We start from the raw sequence: 23427 nt of genomic DNA on the forward strand, positions 1-23427 counted from the left end.
TATTGTTCAATATCGCAGTTGCTCTTATTCATATTGCCGTATTTAGGGTGAACATTGTCGCCACATGGTTTCTACCGCCCCCTGCAAGATATTGTTGCCTGTTAGAGGACTGGATAAGCGCCAGAGCCAGGACGAGCAGCTCTATCCCGAACTTAAGGCGGGTCGCAGGGCAGGTCGTTAAGCTGGGGACACTCAGCTCGACGATATATGTTTTGTATGACCATGGTATACATGCAAGATGGAGGGCGCCTACAAATCGTGTTGCTTATCAGAGGAGCTTGGTGAGAGCTGCCCTAAACGCCGCTCCCGCAAGATGCCCATCACGAGCTTATTGGAGGACGATCAGGTCAGTCCCCTAGTTAGCACATTAATAATATTATGCTCTAACGATCATCCCTACTTTCTTTACAGCTTTAGAGAGCCTTTGGTTGCAACATCAATCAATCTTCGATAATAAATACAACTCAGTCTCCCGGCCTGGGGGCTCCTTGGCCCTCGGTGCTTATGCACTAAATTCCACAAGCATATTCATATCTAACAGTTTACCTAGTTTACATTAAATCAAAAAGCCGTCTCATGCATCAAATAACAGCCTGGGCCCGATTATATGACAACGGTATCCGACCAATGAACCCTGGGACGCCGAGAGAGGCAGTGCACGGCAACCCAAAAACACCCAACGCCACTCCGTCACTCGCCCGCAGAACGAAAACGCTCACACCAGGCTATGACAGCCTGACAGCAATAACTGGTAGCTGATTTGCTGTCTTGGCAACTCAAACCCGTCTTCAGGCTCTGGGGATGCGGTCATTGACGGGCAAAGCTCCCTGCCGCTGTCGCCCCATCCATGGGTCATCAGGTGATTTTGCTTTGGATGAGGACACAGCCACGATGGGTTCTCAATGGGTTGTCATAGAAGGCAGATTGAATGTCCTTTATGAGTGTCTGCTGCTGAAATGGAGTGACCCCATCGTATGATGAATGTTCTGAGAGTTCTGATGGCACAGTACTCAGTATAAATATAATTTCGCACATTTATGATAATCAATAGTTTATGGAATTCACAGAAACGATGTCAGAAGCCGTTGAGAAAGATCTTTCGGAAATCTGGGCAGAAGTACTCGCACCAGATCCTCAGTACGAGAAGGATTTTCGCGTGGTCGACAATAAATTTGCTTTCTCCCCCGGCCAGCTGAACAAGCTGCTCAACCCAAAATCGCTGGGCGCATTTTATGCCCTGGGCGGTTTGCAGGGACTAGAGTATGGCTTGCAGACTGATTTGGAGCATGGGTTATCGACAGCGGAGACCGTTCTGTCGAAGATCGTTTCCATTGACAATGCCAGGCAGGCTGCTTGGTCCAGTAAAGGGCTGGCGACCTCCTCACGCTCTCATCCCACAATCCCACCATCGCAGTCTCAGTCTCAGCCGGGCAGCACGCTGTTCGCGGATCGAACCCGTGTATTCGGCACGAACGCCTTGCCCTCTGCTCCGAAGAAGAAATTCATTCGGCTCCTCTGGGATGCATATAACGATAAGATAATCATTCTGCTGACTATCGCCGCGGTCGTTTCCCTCGCACTGGGGATCTATGAAGCTGCCTCGGGCCAGTCCCAGGTTGACTGGATTGAGGGCGTTGCTGTATGCGTTGCGATTGCCATCGTTGTGGCTGTAACGGCAGGGAACGACTGGCAGAAGCAGAGGCAGTTCGGCAAATTGAACAAGCGTGTGCGTATATCTTCCCGCTCCAGTCTTTCGTAGCTTTCATTCAAGAGGGTATGGTCTAATGAGAGACCACGGTAGAAACTCGACCGCTTAGTTAGGGCTATCCGCGATGGGAAGACGACGCAGGTGCATATCACCGAGCTGACAGTGGGCGATATCGTGCACCTCGACCCGGGCGATGCTGCCCCGGCAGACGGAGTGATTATCGTGAACCACGACATTAAATGCGACGAGTCGACAGCGACTGGCGAATCTGACCAAGTTGAGAAGGTGAGCGGGTATACGGCCTGGGAGCGTCTTCGGGACGGATCAGGCTCGGCAGGGAAGGAAATCGATCCGTTTATCATCTCAGGAAGCAAAGTACTAGAAGGGTTAGGGACGTATCTCGTCACGAGCGTCGGACCGCACTCGACGTATGGACGCATCATGGTTAGTCTCTCAACTGAGACGGACCCGACCCCATTGCAGGTGAAGCTTGCGCGGCTGGCAGGCTGGATCGGATGGTTTGGGCTGGGGTATGCTGCCATCTACCTATTTGGTGGGTCATTGTGCTGATGGTATTGATCAGTTCGGCCTTGCTCCTATTCTTCGTTCTCTTCTTCCGTTTCATCGCGCAGTTATCCGGGATCTATGAGAATGATACACCAGCGGTCAAGGGCCAGCACTTCATGGATATTCTGATCGTTGCTGTGACTGTCATCGTAGTCGCAATCCCAGGTATGTCCCCGTTCTTTCTTCCATGAACATTGACACTGAGTATGTAGAGGGTCTCCCGCTCGCCGTGACCCTTGCACTAGCATTCGCAACGGCACGGATGCTCAAAGAAAATAACCTCGTCCGACTCCTGCGCGCCTGTGAGACGATGGGTAACGCGACAGTAATCTGCTCCGACAAGACAGGAACCCTAACCCAGAACAAGATGTCCGTCGTGGCCGGGTTCTGCAGCGCGGGCGAATCATTCGGAAAGCTCCCTTCTGATCCTGCTGAGGCACCGGCCATGACCATGCCCGGTATGCTGGAGCGGTTTCCAGATGCGTTGAAGAAGTTACTCGTGCATAGTCTGGCTTTGAACACAACGGCTTTCGAAGAGAAAGATACGAATGGAAGGGAGTTTGTAGGTAATAAGACCGAGATCGCGCTGCTGCAACTTGCGAGCCAGCACCTGGACATGGACTTGTCCCGGATACAGGCGGACAATCAAGTCAAGCACGTCTACCCCTTTGACTCGTCTCGAAAGGCCATGGCTGTCGTGTACCAATTGCCGACCGGATACCGATGCCTTGTCAAGGGTGCGCCAGAGATCTTACTTGACGCAGCTGTGCAAATAGTGCAACCAGGGCCAACAGGGGATGATGTGCTTCCAGCGCAGATCTCTGACGGTGATCGCCATTTGATCTCTGGTAAGATCAATTCATATGCCCGAGCATCGCTTCGAACAATAGGAATAGCCTACCGGGACTTTCCCACGTGGCCGCCGAGCATGAAGAGAACCCCCAGTTTCAGCGAGATATTGAAGGATATGACATGGATTGGAGCATTCGGAATTCATGACCCGCTGAGGCCAGAGGTGGTGGAGGCGATTGGGAATTGTCATTCTGCAGGAGTGCAGGTCAAAATGGTTACAGGTATATCGAATCAGATCCCTCCTCTGATCGAGATGGTAACAGTGAGCAGGAGATAACATCAACACTGCACTTTCGATCGCCGAATCATGCGGCATCAAAACTGAAAACGGAATTGCGATGGAAGGGCCTGAGCTGAGGAAACTAGACAAAGACCAGCTTGACGAGGTCGTCCCGAGACTGCAGGTTCTGGCGCGGTCGTCGCCAAACGACAAAGAGCTGCTAGTGAAGCATCTCAAGCGCCTTGGAGAGATTGTCGCTGTGACTGGCGACGGGACGAACGATGGACCTGCTCTCAAGGCCGCTGATGTCGGTTTCTCAATGGGATTAAGTGGAACAGACGTGGCAAGAGAGGCCAGCTCGATCATCCTTCTCGATGACAACTTCCGGTCTATCGTCACGGCCATTTCCTGGGGCCGGGCTGTCAACGATGCAGTGGCCAAGTTCCTCCAGGTATGCTCTTCCCTTTCCTTGTGAGGCTGGCCCAGATACTGATCGGACAGTTCCAAATCACTGTCAATATCACCGCCGTTCTCCTAACGGTTGTCACGGCCATATACAACAGCCGAAACGAGAGTGTGTTTCGAGCGGTGCAGCTGCTGTGGCTGAATCTGATCATGGACACCTTTGCTGCTTTAGCCCTGTATGCGATGCCGTTCAATGTCATGCCCATTCTGACAGCGAGTGAAATGCTGACTAGTCAGTGCAACCGATCCTCCCACAGCCGACATTCTCAAGCGGCCTCCAACCCCCCGTCACGCGCCGTTGTTTACCGTCACTATGTGGAAGATGATCCTCGGTCAGTCCATCTACAAACTAGCCCTCTGCTTTGTCCTGTATTTCTGCGGCCACAGCATCCTAGACCTAGACAGGGATTCTCACCAGGAAATGCTCGAGCTGGATACCATTATTTTCAACACATTTGTGTGGATGCAGATCTTCAATGAGTTCAATTGCCGGCGTCTCGACAACAGATTCAATATTTTTGAAGGCATACACCGCAACATGTGGTTCTTCATCATCAATATCCTCATGGTCGGGGGACAGATACTGATTATCTTTGTCGGGGGAGCCGCGTTTGGAGTCACCAGGCTGACTGGGCGGCAGTGGGGGATATGTCTTGGATTTGCGGTGGTTTGCATTCCGTGGGCGGCGTTGCTCAAGCTCGTGCCTGATCGGTACGTTGCTCTTCTAATTTATGGCTTTGCCAGGATGTGCAAGATCCTGTGGAGCCCTTTGACCAAAGGATATAAGAAGATACTGCGCTGGATGCGGAGATCTGTACGGCCATCGAGGCTGCATAATGGGAAGGAGAGGGTGAGCGATGAGGAGGCGCCACCGGATCAGGTACATTAGAGCCTGAATGTTAGAGTCAGACCACGAAGCGCAATAGGAGCTTTTTTGGGCCGACTAAATCATCTATTGCCGGTTACTGGTCTCACTTTCTGTATCCATTCCAGGGGGGTTTACATGGGTCGTGTCTCTTGCCTGTCATGATCCCTCTTTGGCGGGTAAATAGCTTCTGCGTACTTGAGCGTGAAATAGACAGTCTATTGCACTTACGTTATACCGTGATGGCTCTAGCTATTGCATAGAATAATAAAGACCTTCCAGGAGTCTAGCCCCTATTAAGGTAATCTAACTGACTCTAAATAACTTTCCACTTCGGCCCACTACTGCAGCTTGTTGGCTGGTAATCGCTGATTTAGAGATAACCCCGCAACCTGTTAGAATATAATAATCATTATGTGATTTCTCTACCATCTGGGGTAGTCTAGTGTGCTCGTGGGTGTTGAACTGGTCTAGTGACTTCACATCAGAAATCCAAATACAGATCACAGAGACTCGGGTCCGAGATATATCGTATTAAGAGATGTGAAGGAGACAACTAGCTGAAAGATGAGTGCCCAGTGCTTTTTGAACCTGTTACTTCTGATAAGATGGAGAGAAACACACTTGAAACCGTGACTGAGAGGGCATGCCACTGCGGTGAAGCCGAGGGTAAGAAATCTGCAATACTTGCGTAACTATAGACAATGTATACACATACACAGGCAGTACGAACTATTCCAGCGTTACGCAGCACTATCTTGCTGATCGGCGTATAGAGGGCCTTGTCTTCAATTTACCTAACCCCCGGGATTTATCCTTGGTAGGATATTCCTATATCTCAGTCATCTCCTCTAGCGCCGCCCTCTACTATATCCTGAATGAACCCTAGGAGTACCACGCCCAAAAGCAGTGCAGTTGCCAGACCAAGTATTTGACATGAATTGATTTGGCAATGCCAATTAAACAGCATCCACAATCTCTGCGTGCTGCTTCATAGGCTTCTGAGCCTCATCTTCATCAAGACCTGTCCCATGCAGTTCCGCCTCGATGCGCTTGATGCGCGTCTTCTCCTCATGCGCAGCAGTGTCGCCGAAGATGAGGTCCATGTCTTCAAGAGTCTGTATGGATCGGTCAACTAAGTGTATGAGAGCTAGGGATAGACTCAAGTGAATGCTCGTACCTTGCCACGGGTCTCGGGAATAAAAAAGAAAGTGAACGCGAGCGCGAGGAGGCAGAATGCCGCGAAGAAGATATACGTGCCCCAGGAGATCGAGTCCAGCATGTCTGGTGTGACCAGCCCGATAATGCTGCAAACAAAGGTATCAGAGACTAGCTAGAGGGGATAATTTTCTTTCCAAAAAAGTGCAAAAACTCACAAGTTGCACATCCACGTCGCAGAGGTCGTGATGGATATGGCCTTTGACCGGATAGAGAGGTTGAAGATCTCAGAGGGGAGAACCCACCCGATGGGCGCTATCGGTAGTAGTCAGTGTTGTTTTTTTCTTAATGTTCTACCTGCCATCAAAAGAAGTCTCGATGACCTACCAAAGGAGTAAGAGAAGTTCACGTCATAGACATAAATAAACGCAATCCCAGCCCAGCCAGCGGCCTTGTGGTCCACAAGGCTGGCACCATACGCCCCGACAATCGCTCCCGCAATAACGAGGGAGATACAAGTGCCAGTGGCGCCAGCCATTAGGAGCACGCGGCGGCCGATCTTATCGATGAAGAAGAGGGCTGGTAAAGTGCTGAGGCAGTTGACGATCCCGTAGACCCCGGTTGCAAGGAGCGAAGACGTGTTGCCATCGAGTCCGAGCTGGCCGAAGATGGTTGGGGCATAGTAGATTATGGCTGACCAGGTGAGGATATAAATTAGATAAAATTAGATAGCAAGGCAAATTCCGGATGAGTACATACCATTGCAGCCCATGAACTGCTGGAAGAACATAACGCAGCAGCCGATAGCTAAACGTCTGAAGCGCGCCCAGGTTGTGAGGAAGGAGAGATACTGCGAAAATAGGTCAGGACTATACCATCACCTGCCATGCTCATCAGTAGATCATACCTGAGTAGCATGAAGCCTGATACCAGAAAGATTCGGAAAGTTCTCGCGCTCGAAACTGCTCTCAAGCATGATCGACGCGCGAATCTCCAGGTACTCATTCCGCAGAACAGGAGCATCGCGAGCCTGCCGTCGCAGTCTCGATAGCGCTGAGAGCGCCTCGTCATCGCGCTCTCTCATCAAAAGCCAGCGAGGCGAGTCGGGAAAGAAGAGCATTCCAGCACCCAATATGATTGCAGGCGCGATCTGTACAGCGAGCGGCAGACGCCAGGATGCCTCAGACTGCCCTGTACAGCCATCTGCCGGGACGTCGGTATAGGGATTAAAAGAACTGCCAGCGTAGGGGACTTTCGGCGCGCAGCGAGCGCCGCCGATGTAGTTGGAGCCATAGTCGATCCAGTAACTGACCAGGATACCGATGGTGACAGAGACTACGAGCAGTCAGCTTAGGGTTCCCCGCTGGTCTTGGGAAAAGTTAACGAAACTAACGCTGTTGAACAACCACGAGTCCACCACGGATCTCAGGAATGGATACCTCAGAGATATACAGCGGCACGACCATGGTGAGCATGCCGACAGCCAAGCCAGCTACCGCTCTGCCAGCGAAGAGCATCCCGACGTTGACTGCAGCGCACTGGATCGCAGATCCTACTACGAAGATGACGACCGCCAGGTTAATCGACATTTTTCGCCCGAGCCTGTCGGCAATTGGCCCATTGATAAGGGATCCAAACCATGCGGCTGGTAATGTCAGCTTTTATACAAAAAAAATGAAACTGAATGAAATGAAACTGAACCAAAAAGAAAAAAACAAAAAACAAAAAACAAAAAAAAAAATAAAAATAAAAATAAAAATAAAAATAAAAATAAAAAATAAGAATAAAAATAACAAAATAACATAATATAGTAGACAGAAAAAGAAAAAGGAAAATAAATAGATAAAATAAACCGCTACTCACCCAGCAAGAGCGTTGACACGAACCAGCCTTTAAATCCACTGTCAGTGAAGATGTGAGGGAACCGAGCCCCGAAGGACTCCATGGTAATGACACCACTAATCACTCCCTGGTCATAGCCAAAAAGCAATCCACCGAGTGTCGAGAACTGCACGAGGTCAGATAGATGTCTCGAGACATTGATCGGGTATAGGCTATGTTCGTACCGAAGCCACGCCACATAGATAGGGGTTCTGCAGCACCAGGCCGAAGCCAGCCTTGGGCGGACTCTCTACGACAGAACTCATTGGGGCCAGGTATGTCGATTCTTCGGAGACATAAACCGGGAAGATAGTCCAACTGAGCTATATATGCCGGACCTCTGCACCGGGAGGCGTGACCCGAGGAGAGGTGTGGTCCGACGATGACGGCGCCGAACAGGTGAAGATCGGCACCCCTTGGGGTAATATAATGCGGGGGAGGTGTGATTTGCACTGGCTGTCGGAGCTCATCCGACCGTGAAGTGACGCTGCCGACTTGTACCACTAGCCTGCAGTTGTACTTGGAACAGATCGAGGATTTGGCGGATGAGCGGCCGAAAGGTATGGTAGGTATGCCAGCCCTCTTCGGGAAACCCTATCGCCCAACCCAGTGTTTTGAATGACATGACACCAAGGTATTTTGGCAGCGGTCCTCAAGCAACGGAATATTCCAGAGCCTTCCTTTAATTTTCTGTACTCTAAGTTCTCAATGGCAGTTTCGCTCGTGGACTGATGCGCAAGTGACAAACATCATAAAGTCCATGAAATTAGAGACTAGGTACAGCAGGAGATGAAAGCAGACTCACGTATCCTCTTTCTCTTGCAATGATGTCTACTTTATGGCTGCAGTGGGAGTTGGACCGGGGCCCATGTGTTGGAGCATGTATCTTTTTCCTTTGGCTTCGTTGGTTATTCAAGTCTGTAGCATTTCATTCTCCTGGCTAATTCCTGGCTTGAATCGACTGAGATTGAAGCAAGACATTGCTTAACTTCCAGATATGCAGTCCTAATCACTGTCGTTACCTGACAACGGAAACTTTTCAAGCACCTGCACATCCCCCTTGATCTCAAACTCAGCTGTCGGGTACTCATCATTGACATCCACAAGCATTGTATACTTCCCCGGGTGAAGTACCACCCTGCCATCCTCAGTCGCCCTCGTCAGCGGCGCAACGGTAACCTCAACGTCCACTTTTCTTGTCTCCCCAGGCTTGACTAGACTGGCCCTACTGTACCCGATCAGCGTCTTGATCGGAGCAGGCTGGGCCCCGACCTCAGGGGCGCTGGCGAAAACGAGCGCAACATAATCAGAGGCGACATCTCCCGTATTGGTGACTGCGAGGGAGAATGTATCGACAATGTTCGAGTCGGGATTGTTGCCCTCGGCAAGGGTGGCAGCATCATACGGCCCAAATGTCTTCTTCGCCCACGAGATATTGAATGTCGTATAGTGCAGTCCAAACCCGAATGGCAGGACCGCGTCTCCGTACCATCTATACGTGCGGCCGGGATTATCTGTTCCAGGCCGCAGGTTCATATCTGTCATCGGGACCTCGTCGACATAGCTCTTGGGATACTGCGTAATCGGCAATCGACCGGCGGGCGCTGCTTTGCCGGTCAGGATATCAAAGACCCCTGTGCCACCGGCCTGGCTGGGATACCCGGCCCAGACGATCGCACCGACGCTGGCAGATGCCAGCAGCGCCGAGTCGTCGACCTGGCCGCCACCGAACTGCACGACCGTCAGCGGTCTTCCCAGCTCGGCAAGTTCTAGAATGAGCTCTTCCTGGTTACCGGGCCAGTCGATGCGTGTTCGATCAAGCGACTCCTCCTCGACGGTGTTGTCGATCCCGCCAAAGAAGATCACGGCGTCAGCCTCTGCGGCGATTGCGAGGGCGTCATCGAACCCGTCTGTGCTTGTCGAATTGACCTCTGTCCCTGGCGCGGTGAGAACGTTGTAGCCGAGTCTCTCCGCTGCCTCGATCATGGTCGGGATGTGCTTGGCCGGCCCGGCGTAGTTGCTCTGCAGCTCGGTGGTGAAATTGATAAACGGCCCAACAAGTGCCAGTGTACCGTTCGCCTTCAATGGAAGGGTCCGGTTTATATTCTTCAGCAGCACGGTGCCCTGGATCGCGACAGTCTTTGCGAGCTCCTCCGCCTCGCTCGTCGCTACATCATCCCAGCCCAGGGACCGCAGCGGTTGGCCCTCTGCCGGATCAAAGTACCCCAGCTGCACGAGGCTCGTATACAGTCTCGTCAACGCCGTGTCTAGCGTCTCATTGCTGATCAAGCCCTGCCTCTCAGCCTCTCCCAGGTAGTCTGGAAGCCAGGTCCCACAGTCCAGGTCCACACCGGCATTCAGCGCCGCAGCCGCGGCTTCAGGTCCGCTGTCAACGTAGTGGTGGTACGTCTGGATGCGCTCAACAGCACCACAGTCACCGGTCACCCAGTGCCCTGGACCTTCCCATCCCCAGTGCTCACGCAGTACCGTCTGGAGGATCTGCACACGCGGGAACCCCATTGAGAGCATTATAACTGCACATGAACGCGCCGACGCTCGCGTCAACGGCGCAGGTTTTGAAGGGCGGAAGATAGTACTCGAGAAGATCGACAGTGGACACCTTTGCGTCGAACTCGAACCGGCTAATTCCGCCCCATTCTTCCAGGTCATATGCCGCGAGATGCTTGCAAGTAGCGACGACCTTCGGCTTCTCAGGATCGCCGCCCTGCAAGCCGCCCACAAACTCTTTGACATAGCGCGAGCAGTGCAGCGGGTCTTCACCGGGTGTTTCCTGCCCGCGACCCCATCTTGGATCTTTAAATGGATTTACATTCGGCGTCCAGTAATCGATCCCTGCGTGGTCGGAATTGGAAAACGCCCGCGCCTCGGTAGAGATTATCTCAGCAACTCTCCTGATGAGCGCATCATTGAACGCGGCGCCGAGCACAATGGGTGCTGGGAAGGACGTGGCGTAGCTAAAGTCACCGGACTCTTCGAAACTCACACCGTGTTTTTCAGCGACTCCGTGCAGGGCTTCGTTCCACCAGTTGTACGCAGGAAGGCCTAGACGGGAGCTTCCAGCTGCTTCGTGTCCCGTGTTGTTAATTTTTTCTTCGAGTGTCAGGGCAGAGACAAGGGATTTTGCTCGTTCGAGAGGGGATAGGCTGGTGTCGCATATGGCAAGTTCAGAGAGAGGGCCCGTTGTGCAGTCCGGGTAATTGGACTGACACAGGGCGGGGATGAAGAGAGAGAGTAAGGCAAGGTTCCAATATTTGAATACGGCCATAGCTATGGCTTTCTGATTCCCTTGTGAGGATTACTCTAGTTGCTACATGTCTGGCTGTGGCGGGTATTTATGCACCGCACCCTCGGTTACAGTCACATCGGCTGAATAGTCAACGAGCTACCTACAAACAGGCTATACTAAAAAAGAGGAACTCCAATTCGTGCTGATGACGAGAACCCAACCTTGTCAAGCAAGATATCAGGCTAATACCCCGCCGGATCTCCAGGGGCAGGTGGGGTTGGAGTAGAATGAATGTACTGTTTGATCCGCTCTTGGTAAACTCCGGCTACTTCATATCACTATAAGCAGGCCGAGGTTTTATTAACTGAGTGTTTAAGTAGATAGCGGCCAAGGGCAGCCACAGGGACCGCGGCAGGACATAAGGTATACGGGAATGCTGATCATCTGCAGGGCAATATAGATATTCCTCCAATGAGCATGGCTTGGGCGTACTACAGTATTCGCACCTCTATCGAGTGTTGGATGTAGCACAGTCAATATTTGACTATATATCATTATTGTTCGGTTACGCTGGCAAATTTCTAAGACTCATAAGATATCCCGGCCCGGGGTTTTGGGATGGAGTCATGGACAAAAGTTTCTTGGGAGCAATTCATTAATAACTTGAGTTTAACTCTGTAATACTGCTCTGCGCGGACGAATACAAGACCAGCTACCAGCGATCCGGGAATTCGACAAGTGTCGAGGTAGGGTATGGACCCATCCACAGTTGTACTCTATTGTGGTGCCAAGCTCGTTGCAGTACAAGGTCACGACTCATGCGGCAGGCTAGTGCTCTATCAGAAGATACTGTATAACAAGAGACGTGCTGTGCAGCAAGGGCAATTATCAAAATAAGGTAGTTAACAGAGAAAGATAACATTAAATGTAACAAGACACCGCAACAAGAACCCCTAGTCAAGGACGGACACTATCAAACACCGCCATTACTTCGTGCTGTCCTCGCAGAAGACAAATTACTGGTATTGGAAGCAAGACTGACGGTGACATCAACAAGTACATCTTTATGACACCCGACTGGTTGTGCATCCTTAGCACTCCAGCTGGGAATGCCGTTGACGCTGTGCAAGTACCTGGAGTACCAACGAGTTTTGCTTCTTCTCCGGAGACCACTACTGTCAAAGCACGTTTGACAATGACCTCGAGAACACTTATAATGGTGCAGTCAATAATCTCAAGTCGAGATCAAAAGGGCCTAGCGAAGGTCAGTCATATTCTATTGATGGGGAATCTAACACTGCCAATAACAACTATATGTATTTCTTTCTAAGGACAAAGTATATCAAGTACTAGAAGCCAGAGACAGGAACATCTCGAGCCCTTCGGACATTCCGGGGCCTGTCCTTTCCTAGAAGGGGCGGGTCTGATCCGCCTTGATGCCAGTCTCAAGTGGTGACAAGAAGGCCGTCTCCTATATCTTCTGTGACGACTGGTATGTGAGGCTTAGCCACAATGGACACCAATTACGACGATCTGGAGGACGGTCGTTAGCCCATCGCCAAAGGTTTGTTTCTCTCAGCAACTGGACTAGGTCTGCCTGTATAATTCCCAGAGTTCCAAGCGCTTGCATCGAACCTCTCGAGTTGGGGTCATTTAAAGAGATGGCCTTTCAGCAAGGCATGATGTAGCTAATTTCCATATTTTTTATACTGTTATCGCCTTCGGAGTCCTCTGCATCTAGTCTATTTTTCTAGTCGAGTAACAGACAATGACACACTACACACCTCAAAGTGTTCTAATTGATAGTGTAGCATACTGCGATGAACCCTACAATTAACTTCGGGATGCGGCAAGAGGCAGCAACAAACGGCAAGGGAACCGCAATTGGTGGCCGTTGCGGATCCGGCCCAGGCAGTAAGCGGCTAATTAACCGAGTAGATGAAACTAGGCACCTCCTAGCATATTTCAGGCGTTATCCTATCCCTCCGCAAGCGGCCACCCACCGCCCAAGCTCCACTTGCTGCACAAAGAATTGTCGATGATAAGGGTCTAGAGATAAGACGGCCAAGCAGAAAAAGAAAAAAAATTAACACTTTTCCCCCGAACCGGAGTCGAGCCGGTGACCTTCTGATTAAATGTTTCCATTACAGTCAGACGTGATGAACCAACTACACCATCGGGGGTTTTGTGTTAATTACTCTTTAGTTTTTTGATGTATAAGCACTAACAAAAATCCCAATAACTTTTTCACCTTCGGTTCTTCTACAGTCAAACACAAATAGTCCACACAAATAATCCGACTACACTCTCGGCGATCCTATGATGTATATTCACTTGTAACCGCCAAAGATCGCCGACACCTGGTCGTGCAGAATTGAAGTTAAGCAAGTGAGGCATGTCCGAGTGGATAATTCTTATTCACCGGATGGCCTCGGCACTAAAATTATATATTTTCGCGAACGACCCTTTACCTTGTTGAAGCTTCCAGATGACAGCGAACAGTGAGCCTAATCCAGGGTAAATTCCCACTGCGCATGCTTTATCTCAGCTTTCCCAACATAGTCTCTGATACGGCCAAACTCTTTAAGCCCCTCACTCTGCGCAAAAGAATAATGCTTTTCCACGGCCTCCCATCCCGAGAAGAGAATGAACTGTCCGTCTCCATCAACGCACCATCCACCCGATATACCTCTCCCCCGCTCACAGCCCTTCAGATGGTGTTTAGTCTCGGCAAAAGTCGAATCAAAACCGTCTATGTTTTCCGCAGCGACAACATAGCGTTCGATCACAACGACCGGCGCCGAATATGGGATCCTCTCATCGACAGAGTCACTGGCAAGAACGACATGCTGAATCCATGCCAGCTCTAGGCCCTCACTCAATCCAGCCATGATTTCCTGGTTCCGTTGGGACGGGACCCATTCCTCCATATGCTGAGCGACCGAGTCCCATTTTCCAAGGATGTAGATGTAGCTAGGGTCCTCGATCTGGGACAGGACTGAAGTTTTGGCATTGGAGTATTTAGCTTGTTCTTTTACCCCCGCGCGAAGCTTGATGCTGAGGGCCGCATTGTCAGAGTGGCCCAGCGGGAGGCTGTTCTTGAGATGGAGGCAGGAGAATTCTGTAACCGTCATTCTGATGGCGATAACTGGTGTTGACTAACGTAAAGTGATCGGATATCGACAGGCTGAGTATATGCGGTGGGTTGGCGGAGATAGCGGAGTTTGTACCTGGCAGGCAGCAGGCGTGACGTTGTCCTGGTGAAACAGCATGCTGGCATCTCTTCCAGCGACCGTACCGAAGTGCAACCGGACAGAATGGTAGAGAAGGGGGGAAGTACACGGCCAGGGTATATCTAATGCGGAGAGCAGTAGATACGCCAGAAGTGCATGCCGAGGGACAACGATTGGCGATCGTGAGCATTCTGAGAGTGACAGATTGCGGGGTCGGATAACAGGGTCCGAGGCTCAGTGCCGTCTCAGATATTCAAAATGCCTCAATCTTTTCCCACCGCTGTACGTCAAAGAACAGAAAATATCTTACAATCATGTCTGACCTCCCAGGATTCCCAAACTACTTCAATCTCACCGGCAAAGTCGCCCTGGTGACTGGAGGTGAGCTCATCTTATTAAGTCTCCACCCATTTCTATACTAACCGCCCAGGATCCCGCGGTATCGGCCTGCACATAGCAACGACGTTTCTGAGAGCCGGCGCGAAAACCGTCTTTATAACAGCGCGCAAAGCACCCGGCGTCGAGCAGGCGGTCGCTCAGCTCAATGCTCTGCCCGGAATCCAGGGCAAGGCGATTGGCATCCCGGGAAGCGCCGCCGAGACCGACGAAATCCAGGCCCTGGTCGACAAGGTGAAAAACATCGAGCCAAAGCTCGATATCCTGGTCGCCAATGCCGGGGCGACATGGGGCGGTCCATTCGAGACGTCCCCGGACTGGGCGAGCAAGAAGGTGGTCGACCTGAATGTCCGCGGTGTCTTCAACCTCGTGCGCTTGTACGCTGTCCCAGGACCCGATCATCATGGTCAAAGCTAACGGCCATCCAGATTTCTTCCCCTTCTTGAAGCGGCCGGGTCGCATTCGTCCCCCGCCCGCATTGTCATCGTCAGCTCCGTCGCCGGTTCCGTCGTCTCCCACGGCGGCGACAACGGGACCATCATGTACTCCATCTCTAAAGCCGCGGCGACCCACCTGGCTCGCAACCTCGCCGTTGAACTCGGTCCAAGAAATATCACGGCCAACAGCCTCTCTCCCGGCTTCTTCCCGTCAAAGCTGGCGAACGGTCTGATCGAGATCCTCGGTGGAGAGAAGGAGCTGAAGAAGGCGAACCCACGACAGCGATTGGGTGTGCCAGATGATATTGGCGCGGCAATCCTGTTCTTGGTTGGACCGGGAGCGAATTATGTGTAAGTTTCGTTACCTGGAATTGGTGGTGAGATGCTGACTTGGCCGTACTTAGGAACGGGATTGATCTGAAGCTGGACGGGGGGGCGAATCTGACGAGGGGAGGGATGGCGCAGGTGAAGCTCTAAAGCCCAACAAAGTAACCCGTATTCGTCAGTGACTGGAGGGACTATATCCCAAGCGCAGGCTGCATAGTTGGCTATGGTTCGGTCGTATCATACAGTTGAATTCACTTATAGTCCGCCGTCCGCACAGAAAGCCAAACCCGTCCAGAACAGAACGGTGCAGCAATTGACTATAGATTCAGGTCCGGCATTTCCAGAACAAATATTGGCGCCATATCAATGCTGCCATTATCCCGTAGATTCTCTTCCTTAGAGTCCTTTTCTCGGAGACAGGCCAGCACCGACCCCTCACCATCTTGGCGTAGATATTTCTTCCACCAGTCAGAGACCTTGACCAGTAGAGCTCTTTTATTGATATACAGCTTCCCCTCCTTCTCCCATTTCAGGTTCTGTTCCAGTAAAAGAGCCCATTGTTCTTCACTTTTGAACCCAGTCAACCTCAACAACAATGTCCCTCCAAGCCCACGCGCAAGCCCTAGCCACCTCCCTTTCCCAGGCAGCCCTGGTGCCGGGCTCCGCGCCACTCATTCCAGACAACTTCAAGCCCACAACAGAGCTCAACGTCTCTTTTGGCGAGAAAGCCGTGAGCCTGGGGAACCTGTTCCGCGTTAGTGAGGTGAAGTCGGCGCCGACGGTTTCGTTCGTGAAGGAGGTGCGCATAACTCACCACTCAAAATAACTATAACCCCTCTAATCCATCCGATAACAGGAACAAGCTCCCGAAGGTCAATTGTACACGCTGCTCCTCGTCGATCCCGACGCGCCAACACCCGACGATCCCAAGTTCGCCTACTGGCGGCACTGGGTCGTTTCCGGGTTGACTGCTTCACAGGGCATCAACGCAGAGTCTGCAAAGACATTGACGGAGTATCTTGGGCCAGGACCAAAGGATGAGTAAGAAATTGACGCCCCTTGCATCTTATTTGTTGTGTGTTTTGTGTTGCTGATATCGGTGGTTGCATATACAGTTCGCGCCCTCATCGGTATCTCTTCCTCCTTTTCCGGGAACCGGAAGGGTTGGCATTAAGCAAGGAAGATGTTGGGGGTGAGGAGTTTGTTCAAAGACGGTCGTTCCAGGCGGCGGAATGGGTGCAGAAACATGGGCTGGTGCTTGTTGGGGTGGATTGGATGTTGGGGGCTGGAGATGGTTGGACGGAGTAGGTAGAGCCCTGTCATGGTTATGACTGACGACCTGGTCCTGTTATCTTTCTCTCTTCTTGCGAAATTATCGTTCGTATAAAAACTGCAGATAGAAAGGGAATCTAAATTATCTAGAGTTGCCCTTGAAATAGTATACCTCTGATATCGCGGCAAAATGGGTAGTGAAGGACCGGGGGTCAGCAATTGCTAAATGCGCAGGTGAGCTCGTTATACCAAGACTATCAAACTCGATCCTCAGGATTTCCTTTCTTCTGTTTCTAGGAGTAGTTTTTCTATGTAAAGTGGTCACCGCTAATCGAGAGAAACGCTTTTGTCCGTGTTTGTCACTACGTTTAATCCCTGAGCCTGCCCTGCACATCCCATGACAACTGTACCTATATCTTAAACTGCGAGAACTTCCCAAATAGAGGAGAAGGCCTGCTGATACAAGTGCCTAGATCATGACCCGGACGTCCAAGGCTCAGGCTTTGCACGATTATACCGCCCGTTCATATGCTTATTGCGGCGATATTGCCATACATCATCCACGCGCACAATTCCGGGCTATCCTAAGGTTCCCCGAGTAATCCACACATGCACATTGCCAGGTGTCAAGAAACAGGTGTTCCCTGCGTACACAGGGAGTATAGGTTTTCAGCGGAATACCCCTTCCTGCCGGTGCAAACGAGGTCTATGCCGCACTGCAGAGGGTAGATGAGCAAGGCAAGGATATTAGTGTTGACTGGTCTCGACTTACAGTCAAGGACGAGAGTGTAGAGGCATTTCACTGCAGCAGTGGCACTGATGACTTGGAGAGCCGGGTGGCTGCTATTTATGAGGCTCGGAAGTGGGCCTGTAATATAGATAGCTTGACTGCATCAGAAGATTCCGTAATGTACAGAGAGCTGTTCAAGCCTGACAAAGCAATCCAGTATGCAGATTATACTCCCACTCATCGCTCCCAACGCCGCCCCAGACGAACAAGCTTCCTTTGGGATCGTACTTCTTCTTGATCCCAAGCAACTTTTCATAGATCCCTGAGTCCCTCGGGCCATAAAAGTCCTCCTTCCACGTGCTGCTAAACACATTGCCCTCGTTTGCATAGCTCCCACCCTCTTCACCAGTCCACTCCCTCCACACTGGTTCGATATGCCCCTCGTACCAACCTGCGCCTGTCTCCAGCGCCGCCTTCGCATCAGCAGAGTCATTGACCGGTGCGCCGTAGGTCATGAGATGCGCGTACGCGCGTCGCCAAGCAGGATGGACACTCCCGCGGCGGATGACCGGGGTCCTGGCCGTGGCGGGTCCGCCCTGCAGGCCGAAGAGGGCCATTGAGCCAGAACTACCGGTATGAGGGGTAAGTATCTGGCGCAGGTAGTGACGGACCTGATCGCGGGGGGTGTCGACCAGCTCACGGCGGCCGAGTAGACGGCTGCTTATCATGCTGCTTGCGCCAGCAGATTGGCTGGCCAAGGAACTTGGCTTTGTAGAGGACCAGTAGGATTGCGAGGATATGGTTTGAAGGGCGACGGTGACTCTATCCCTAGAAGCTCTAGACAGTCGGGATGCCAGCTCGTTGAGAGTCGTGTTCATGGACGCAATTGTGAAGTTGAGCTTCGTCAGGCTTATGACTCCTGCAACTCCAGGTAGAGACTCATTGCCGCTGAGACCGAGAAGGGAAGTTGCCCGTGTGCCCGTCAGAGCCATCACTGTTCCCGTCAGACCCGAGTCCATGAGGTCCGGGATCGACCTCGCCGTCTCAACGAGGGCATCCAAGGACGCATCGCTTGCATTCAACCCGGCTCCTTGGTTAGCATAAAAGGTAAGACCCCCGGTAACCACATTCTCCGGAAGAGGATGCGTTGCAAGCACAAACTCAGTGGCAACCCCAAACTGGCCGCCTCCAGCACCACGAACAGCCCAGAATAAATCTTTGTTCTGCACGTCGTTGGCGACGAGACGACGCCCATCAGGGGTGATAATGGTGACTTGGTATAGACTATCCGATGCGAGTCCGTGCGTACTTGATAACAATCCATGGCCGCCGTTCTGTACAAGACCGCCCAATCCAACGGTTGCGTCTTCGCCTCCTACAAGTGTCCGGTTGATACTGTGGACGGCCGTGTATGCAGAGCCCCAGTTGTTCCCGCTGCCGAGAACAGCTACATCGGCCGTGCTGTTTGTTCCCGGGATACGCCAGGCAGGATCGTGGCGGAAGTGGTTAAGGTTGTGTGTCCAGATGGAGAGGGCGTATGCGCCGGTTGACCTATCGAGAGGGAAGCTCAGTCAGATATCAAAATACTAAAAAAAAGCCAGTCATGGGGTTAGGGCAGCAGGAATGACGAACCTCCCATTCATATCATGGCCTGTTCCCTTAATAACAACCCTGATGTTCCTGTCATCTGCCCACTTCATGGCAATCCCAATTTGCGCTTCGTTCTTAGCATTGACAATATATACCGGCAAAGCCCCAATCCTACACCCGCGTGCCTCAACATATCCATCCACACCAGGCGGAAGACATGAATGGTTTGTGAAGATTGAGTAATCGATGCTCTCTGGCCAGGCGGCGTGGTACGCCGCATAGGACCAGTGGGTCGTTACGTCGGTACAGTTGGTAGGGGCGTTGAAAGGGTTCCCAGGGTAGCAGGAGGATGCAGCAGGGGTAGTTCTGATCAGCGTGCCGTTGATTGTTGCATTTAGGGCGTTCCATTCTTCATCAGTTGGCCAGGCAGCGTCGTTGGGGGTCAGTTTGCAGGCGCCGTTGCGTGATGCCGCAAGTGCAGTGCCCGCAGCTGCTAGGAGAACGAGGAAGGGAAGTTCGAGAAGAGTGATGCGCATAGTTACTGAAGATAGCTATTTGTGAACAAGGCGATGCAATCTGAAAATGAGTTGAGCTGGCCGGTAAAGCCGTTATATAATGGATTGGAAGCATGTATACGAATACGGTCAGGCTCCTGGATTGATCGTCCTTGGGGACCCAGAAGTGAAACGCGTCTACCTTGTCATTGAGCCTTTGAAATTTGTCTGGAGCATGTCTCAGGAGATGGTTCCAACCAGGTACCGAAGATGCAGCTGGCAAGACAGATCTATAACAGGTCTGAATGACGACATTGTGGACCAGCCAACGCAGGGTCCGTAGCCCTAACGGGAAAATCAGTCGTATCCGTTTCCGACCGCAGATCTTCACACAGGGCCGTGGCCTTGAAAATTATGCAAGTAGAATTTTTGAGCCTCTGAAGTAAGCATACTATATATAGTCAATGTGAAAAAAACGTAATTCGGAGATTACGAATTGCGTACTTGAGCATGGTCAGGTAGGATGATAGGTATCTCGCCACATCTTGCCCTAAGATTCCGCAGCCACTTAATTCTAAACATAATTGCGACAAATCAGGATATTCACACTAATTCCCAATATTCAATAAGTAAAACAGAACTATCCGGTCATACTACGATGTCCCAAGTTTCCTCTGGAAGCAGCATTCTCTAACTGTGGTGCGACAGCAGTAGTTACTGTGGTACTGAGCTTCTGGCACAGATATTTAGGGAGGTCATTAACACCTAGGTGGTTGACGTTCTGTACTTGAGTATCAGAGACGGGTTTGTTTAGGCGACCTTGTTTAATTCTAACAGAGGATGCTACCAAATGACGAATCATCTGCTCTCATTTTATGGTCCAGGATAAGAGATAAAGATCTTGTCTCATTCAGACTGCGAAGAATAGCGATCACATAGCAGATGTAAACCTGATGCCTATGATCGAGTTTCCGGCCTCTACCTGCGTACACATTAGCGACTGATATTCTCTGTTCTAGCTGCCTTCCAGCCGTTTCTCCAGGCATGTCCAGACGCAAGATTTGCAATCATGAAAGGCCCCAGAAACGCTGCTGGACCAAGACCATCAACGGGCAACCTGCTCGCCTGCATGAACAAGGCTTCTCATCCTAAAGAGTGGACAGAACAAGGAAGCTTTGCATAGGTATACTCCAAGGCGGACTGTGTACTGCAAGCCAGACGATATGCTGCAGGCATGGAGTAGCTTGAGGCCAGGTTAGGGCAGCAGTCCTTTCGGTAGGCGAATTAAGAGGACACCGCTCAGCGCCTGCAGCCCTTTTCAAATAATGTGCACGCCCTTCCCGAGTTTGTCGATACTTAGACCCCAGTACGACTGCTCCGTCACGTCCATTGTCCCAAAAACTTACTCTCGTACATTCTGAAGTAGAGCTACATCTCTGATCAACAGCCGCAGCTCCAATTCATTTAGCCGCTCCATTTCTCCATTCTCAGATTGAAGCAATCCACAGTTGTAGACATCGGAGAGGTATTGTTAGCCGGGACTCTTGTGTTGTCTTGCTTGCGAACGAGGTCTCAAACTGACGGAGGATAGACTGATTAGAGGAGAAAACTGATCGACACGGGCATCAGACGTTACCGGAGGAACCTTTTCAAGGAGCATTGGCAGTCTCTCCCTTGCTCTATCAACCCTCTGCTTATCGTATACTGGAATAGTGAATTGGATAGGTGGAGGAACTGAAGAGATAGCAATGCCGTTCTCAAGTTAATTCCATTTAATCCTATTCGTTCATAATAGTTTTATCCTTGTGTCATGAGATTATTCTTCAGTACAATAGAAAGTCGCATAACGGCAATTAAACTATTTCCCCGCTTCAAAAATGACCTTCTGCGACCTCATATGGTTGAAATCATCGTACGCCTGCAACGCCTGTGAAAGCGGGCGAATGTCCTGCACCATGAACCTGGCCGACCCGTCAGCACCTCGCCTCTCGACAAGAATATTTCAAACAGTCAAGAAACTTACTCGATCGCATCCTGCTTCTTCTGTAACAGTTTCAAGGCATCCTTAAAGATGCTGCGAACCGGACACCTCCCCATCTGGAGCTGCAGATTCTTGCCATACGCCTCGTTACCCGTCCAAGGGATCTCCCCGTTATGCACGCCAACACTGGATATCTTGCCCCAGGGGCGTATCATGTCGAACGCCATTCTCAGCGCATCACTATGGCCGACGACTTCAATCGCCACGTCTGCGCCTCGGCCGTCCGTGAGTTCCTTGACCCGGTTCCTGAGGCCCTCGGAGTCAGTGGCAAAGTTCCACGGCTCGGCACCGAGGCTCTTTGCCAGCTCCAGTCGCGAGGGAACAGAGTCGATCGCAATAAGGTGCCTGGGCTTGTACTCGAGCGCGCTGATCAGCGCAAAGATCCCGACCGGTCCGCAACCGAAGAGAATCACTGTGCTTTCCCTGATCGTGCTCACATCAAGCCCGCTGAATGCATTCTTAGCCGCGAAGAACCCCGTCGGCAAGATATCCGCCATCAGAACCAGCTTCTTTTCGTCGATATCCTCCGGCGCGGCGACGAGCGTGCTGTCCGCCAGCGGGACACGAACGTAGTCCGCCTGCGCACCGTCGAGGATCACCGTCCCGTAGAGCTGGCATTTGGCGCACCGAGAGGAAGTGTTGTGGGAGCAGTAGAAGCATTCTCCACAGGAGACGGTGAAGGGGGAGACAACCTTGTCGCCAGGTTTGAATTTCGAGACGGACGAGCCGACCGAGGCGATCTCGCCGGTGAATTCGTGGCCCATGACGAAGTCCGTGCCGGAGGGTTGGTGGCCGCGGAAAACGTGGAGTTCGCTAACGAACAATGCCCATATTAGCCCTCACCGAACCCAGGATCTGGAGGAAAGTGATGAAGGATACGGGACCGGGGCCAGTGTACATACCTTCCGCATAGCGCCGTATACCGGACCTTGACGATGACATCGGTCGGGTCCTGAATTGTAGGGATTGGGCGCTCCTCGAGCGCGACTTTTAGAGGGCCTTTGAAGACAACGGCTTGCATTTTGGCTGTCTTTTTTTATCTGCTTCAGACGTTGAATCGTGGATCAATCCGGGATTGGCACTGTGGCATGATGTGAGGGGTGATTTATATGGCGCGCCGGTTACTTGACCTCGGTTGGTCAGCCTCCTTCCCAGGCGCGCGGCATTTGGTGGTCGGCGACGCGGAGAGTTATTCGTTGCGGGGTTTGAAGTTGAATTTGCGGTAGATCAATTGGGCCAGAGTCGCCGAGTGGTCTTCAAAAGCCTTTTTAGCGGCATGACCCAGGATCGTGGTTGGACTCGATGCTGCTCGTGAGTGATGTGGTTGCTGCTCTATATCGGGGTGTTGCAGTGTGTAGAGGGTGTAGTCGTAGTCATAATCGAGGTCACCCTTACGCTTCAAGTAACACAATAGGTGTCAATTCCTGTGCTTTTTATGTTTTTCCTGTGCTTTTTCCTGTGCTTTTTCCTGCATATTTTTCTGTATTTTTTCTGTATTCTGGTCATTGCAGTGGATGCGGTCCATCCCTCGTGAGGGCTCAGTACTGGAGCTTTAAAGGTTCTGAGCTGGCTATATAGGCTGCCCAGCGAGGAACTTGATAGCACTCCACCCAGGCCCTCCGTCTCAACTCTGCGGCTGATGAAGAAATAAAATGCGGTCTGTGCCTTGGCTTCAGCTCTCCATGTTCTGCCCATAAATCGCGCAGGCAAGCCCTCTAGCCAGGAGAATCGGGCAGCGACGTAACTGCATTTGGCCTAGACGTTTCATGTGTATGCGACATCGGATGGCATCATTGGTGCAAGCAGGACAGGATTCGAGTTGGGCTGCATCCAGGCAGTGAATGATTGATGATTTGCAATTTAAAAATGGCTCTTTCTCTTTTATATATGATCTGAATCGCATCTCACTTGAGCACTAGGCCCTTCATCGACTATTTCCTCGTC

At 51.5% G+C, this 23427-nt stretch overlaps 8 protein-coding genes and 1 non-coding gene across 9 annotated transcripts; 3 read left to right on the plus strand and 6 right to left on the minus strand.

The window, feature by feature from the left end:
* Positions 1-1000: 1000 nt before the first annotated feature.
* On the plus strand, positions 1001-5013 carry pmcC (putative calcium transporting ATPase (Pmc1)). The gene is made up of 7 exons (XM_073737509.1): positions 1001-1726; positions 1802-2238; positions 2292-2440; positions 2488-3348; positions 3398-3798; positions 3849-3988; positions 4050-5013. The coding sequence occupies exons 1-7, from the start codon at positions 1055-1057 to the stop codon at positions 4699-4701; spliced, it is 3312 nt and encodes a 1103-aa protein (XP_073594235.1). The 5' UTR covers positions 1001-1054; the 3' UTR covers positions 4702-5013.
* A 623-nt stretch (positions 5014-5636) lies between these two features.
* Positions 5637-7982, minus strand: BDW70DRAFT_161716 (sugar porter family MFS transporter; the record flags this gene model as incomplete). Its single annotated transcript, XM_073741022.1, has 9 exons — positions 5637-5795; positions 5858-5984; positions 6054-6150; positions 6223-6528; positions 6595-6685; positions 6743-7170; positions 7229-7480; positions 7699-7843; positions 7902-7982. 9 exons carry the CDS (start codon positions 7980-7982, stop codon positions 5637-5639), a joined length of 1686 nt encoding a protein of 561 aa, XP_073594236.1.
* A 739-nt stretch (positions 7983-8721) lies between these two features.
* On the minus strand, positions 8722-11002 carry bxlB (putative beta-xylosidase; the record flags this gene model as incomplete). The annotated part of the gene is made up of 2 exons (XM_073739326.1): positions 8722-10175; positions 10222-11002. The coding sequence occupies 2 exons, from the start codon at positions 11000-11002 to the stop codon at positions 8722-8724; spliced, it is 2235 nt and encodes a 744-aa protein (XP_073594237.1).
* Positions 11003-13059: 2057 nt separating this feature from the next.
* BDW70DRAFT_t133 lies at positions 13060-13146 on the minus strand. Its single transcript has one exon. It is a non-coding gene; the product is annotated as a tRNA-Tyr (tRNA).
* A 271-nt stretch (positions 13147-13417) lies between these two features.
* BDW70DRAFT_139960 (uncharacterized protein) lies at positions 13418-14085 on the minus strand. Its single transcript, XM_073737510.1, has one exon. It carries the CDS (start codon positions 13891-13893, stop codon positions 13471-13473), a length of 423 nt encoding a protein of 140 aa, XP_073594238.1. The 5' UTR covers positions 13894-14085; the 3' UTR covers positions 13418-13470.
* A 425-nt stretch (positions 14086-14510) lies between these two features.
* BDW70DRAFT_169407 (SDR family NAD(P)-dependent oxidoreductase) lies at positions 14511-15674 on the plus strand (the record flags this gene model as incomplete). Its single annotated transcript, XM_073742673.1, has 4 exons — positions 14511-14577; positions 14627-14969; positions 15021-15380; positions 15434-15674. 4 exons carry the CDS (start codon positions 14511-14513, stop codon positions 15504-15506), a joined length of 843 nt encoding a protein of 280 aa, XP_073594239.1. The 3' UTR covers positions 15507-15674.
* A 277-nt stretch (positions 15675-15951) lies between these two features.
* Positions 15952-16675, plus strand: BDW70DRAFT_169410 (YbhB/YbcL family Raf kinase inhibitor-like protein; the record flags this gene model as incomplete). Its single annotated transcript, XM_073742674.1, has 3 exons — positions 15952-16155; positions 16213-16397; positions 16472-16675. The coding sequence occupies 3 exons, from the start codon at positions 15952-15954 to the stop codon at positions 16662-16664; spliced, it is 582 nt and encodes a 193-aa protein (XP_073594240.1). The 3' UTR covers positions 16665-16675.
* An 835-nt stretch (positions 16676-17510) lies between these two features.
* Positions 17511-19889, minus strand: BDW70DRAFT_80958 (putative isoamyl alcohol oxidase). Its single transcript, XM_073744912.1, has 2 exons — positions 18991-19889; positions 17511-18909 (listed from the first exon to the last, which is right to left on the minus strand). The coding sequence occupies exons 1-2, from the start codon at positions 19482-19484 to the stop codon at positions 17553-17555; spliced, it is 1851 nt and encodes a 616-aa protein (XP_073594241.1). The 5' UTR covers positions 19485-19889; the 3' UTR covers positions 17511-17552.
* A 1302-nt stretch (positions 19890-21191) lies between these two features.
* Positions 21192-22560, minus strand: BDW70DRAFT_139965 (alcohol dehydrogenase family protein). The gene is made up of 3 exons (XM_073737511.1): positions 22386-22560; positions 21466-22296; positions 21192-21403 (listed from the first exon to the last, which is right to left on the minus strand). The coding sequence occupies exons 1-3, from the start codon at positions 22502-22504 to the stop codon at positions 21301-21303; spliced, it is 1053 nt and encodes a 350-aa protein (XP_073594242.1). The 5' UTR covers positions 22505-22560; the 3' UTR covers positions 21192-21300.
* Positions 22561-23427: the final 867 nt, after the last annotated feature.

Source organism: Aspergillus foveolatus, assembly GCF_047715535.1.
Source record: "Aspergillus foveolatus strain CBS 279.81 unplaced genomic scaffold BDW70scaffold_39, whole genome shotgun sequence".
Taxonomy (NCBI): domain Eukaryota; kingdom Fungi; phylum Ascomycota; class Eurotiomycetes; order Eurotiales; family Aspergillaceae; genus Aspergillus; species Aspergillus foveolatus.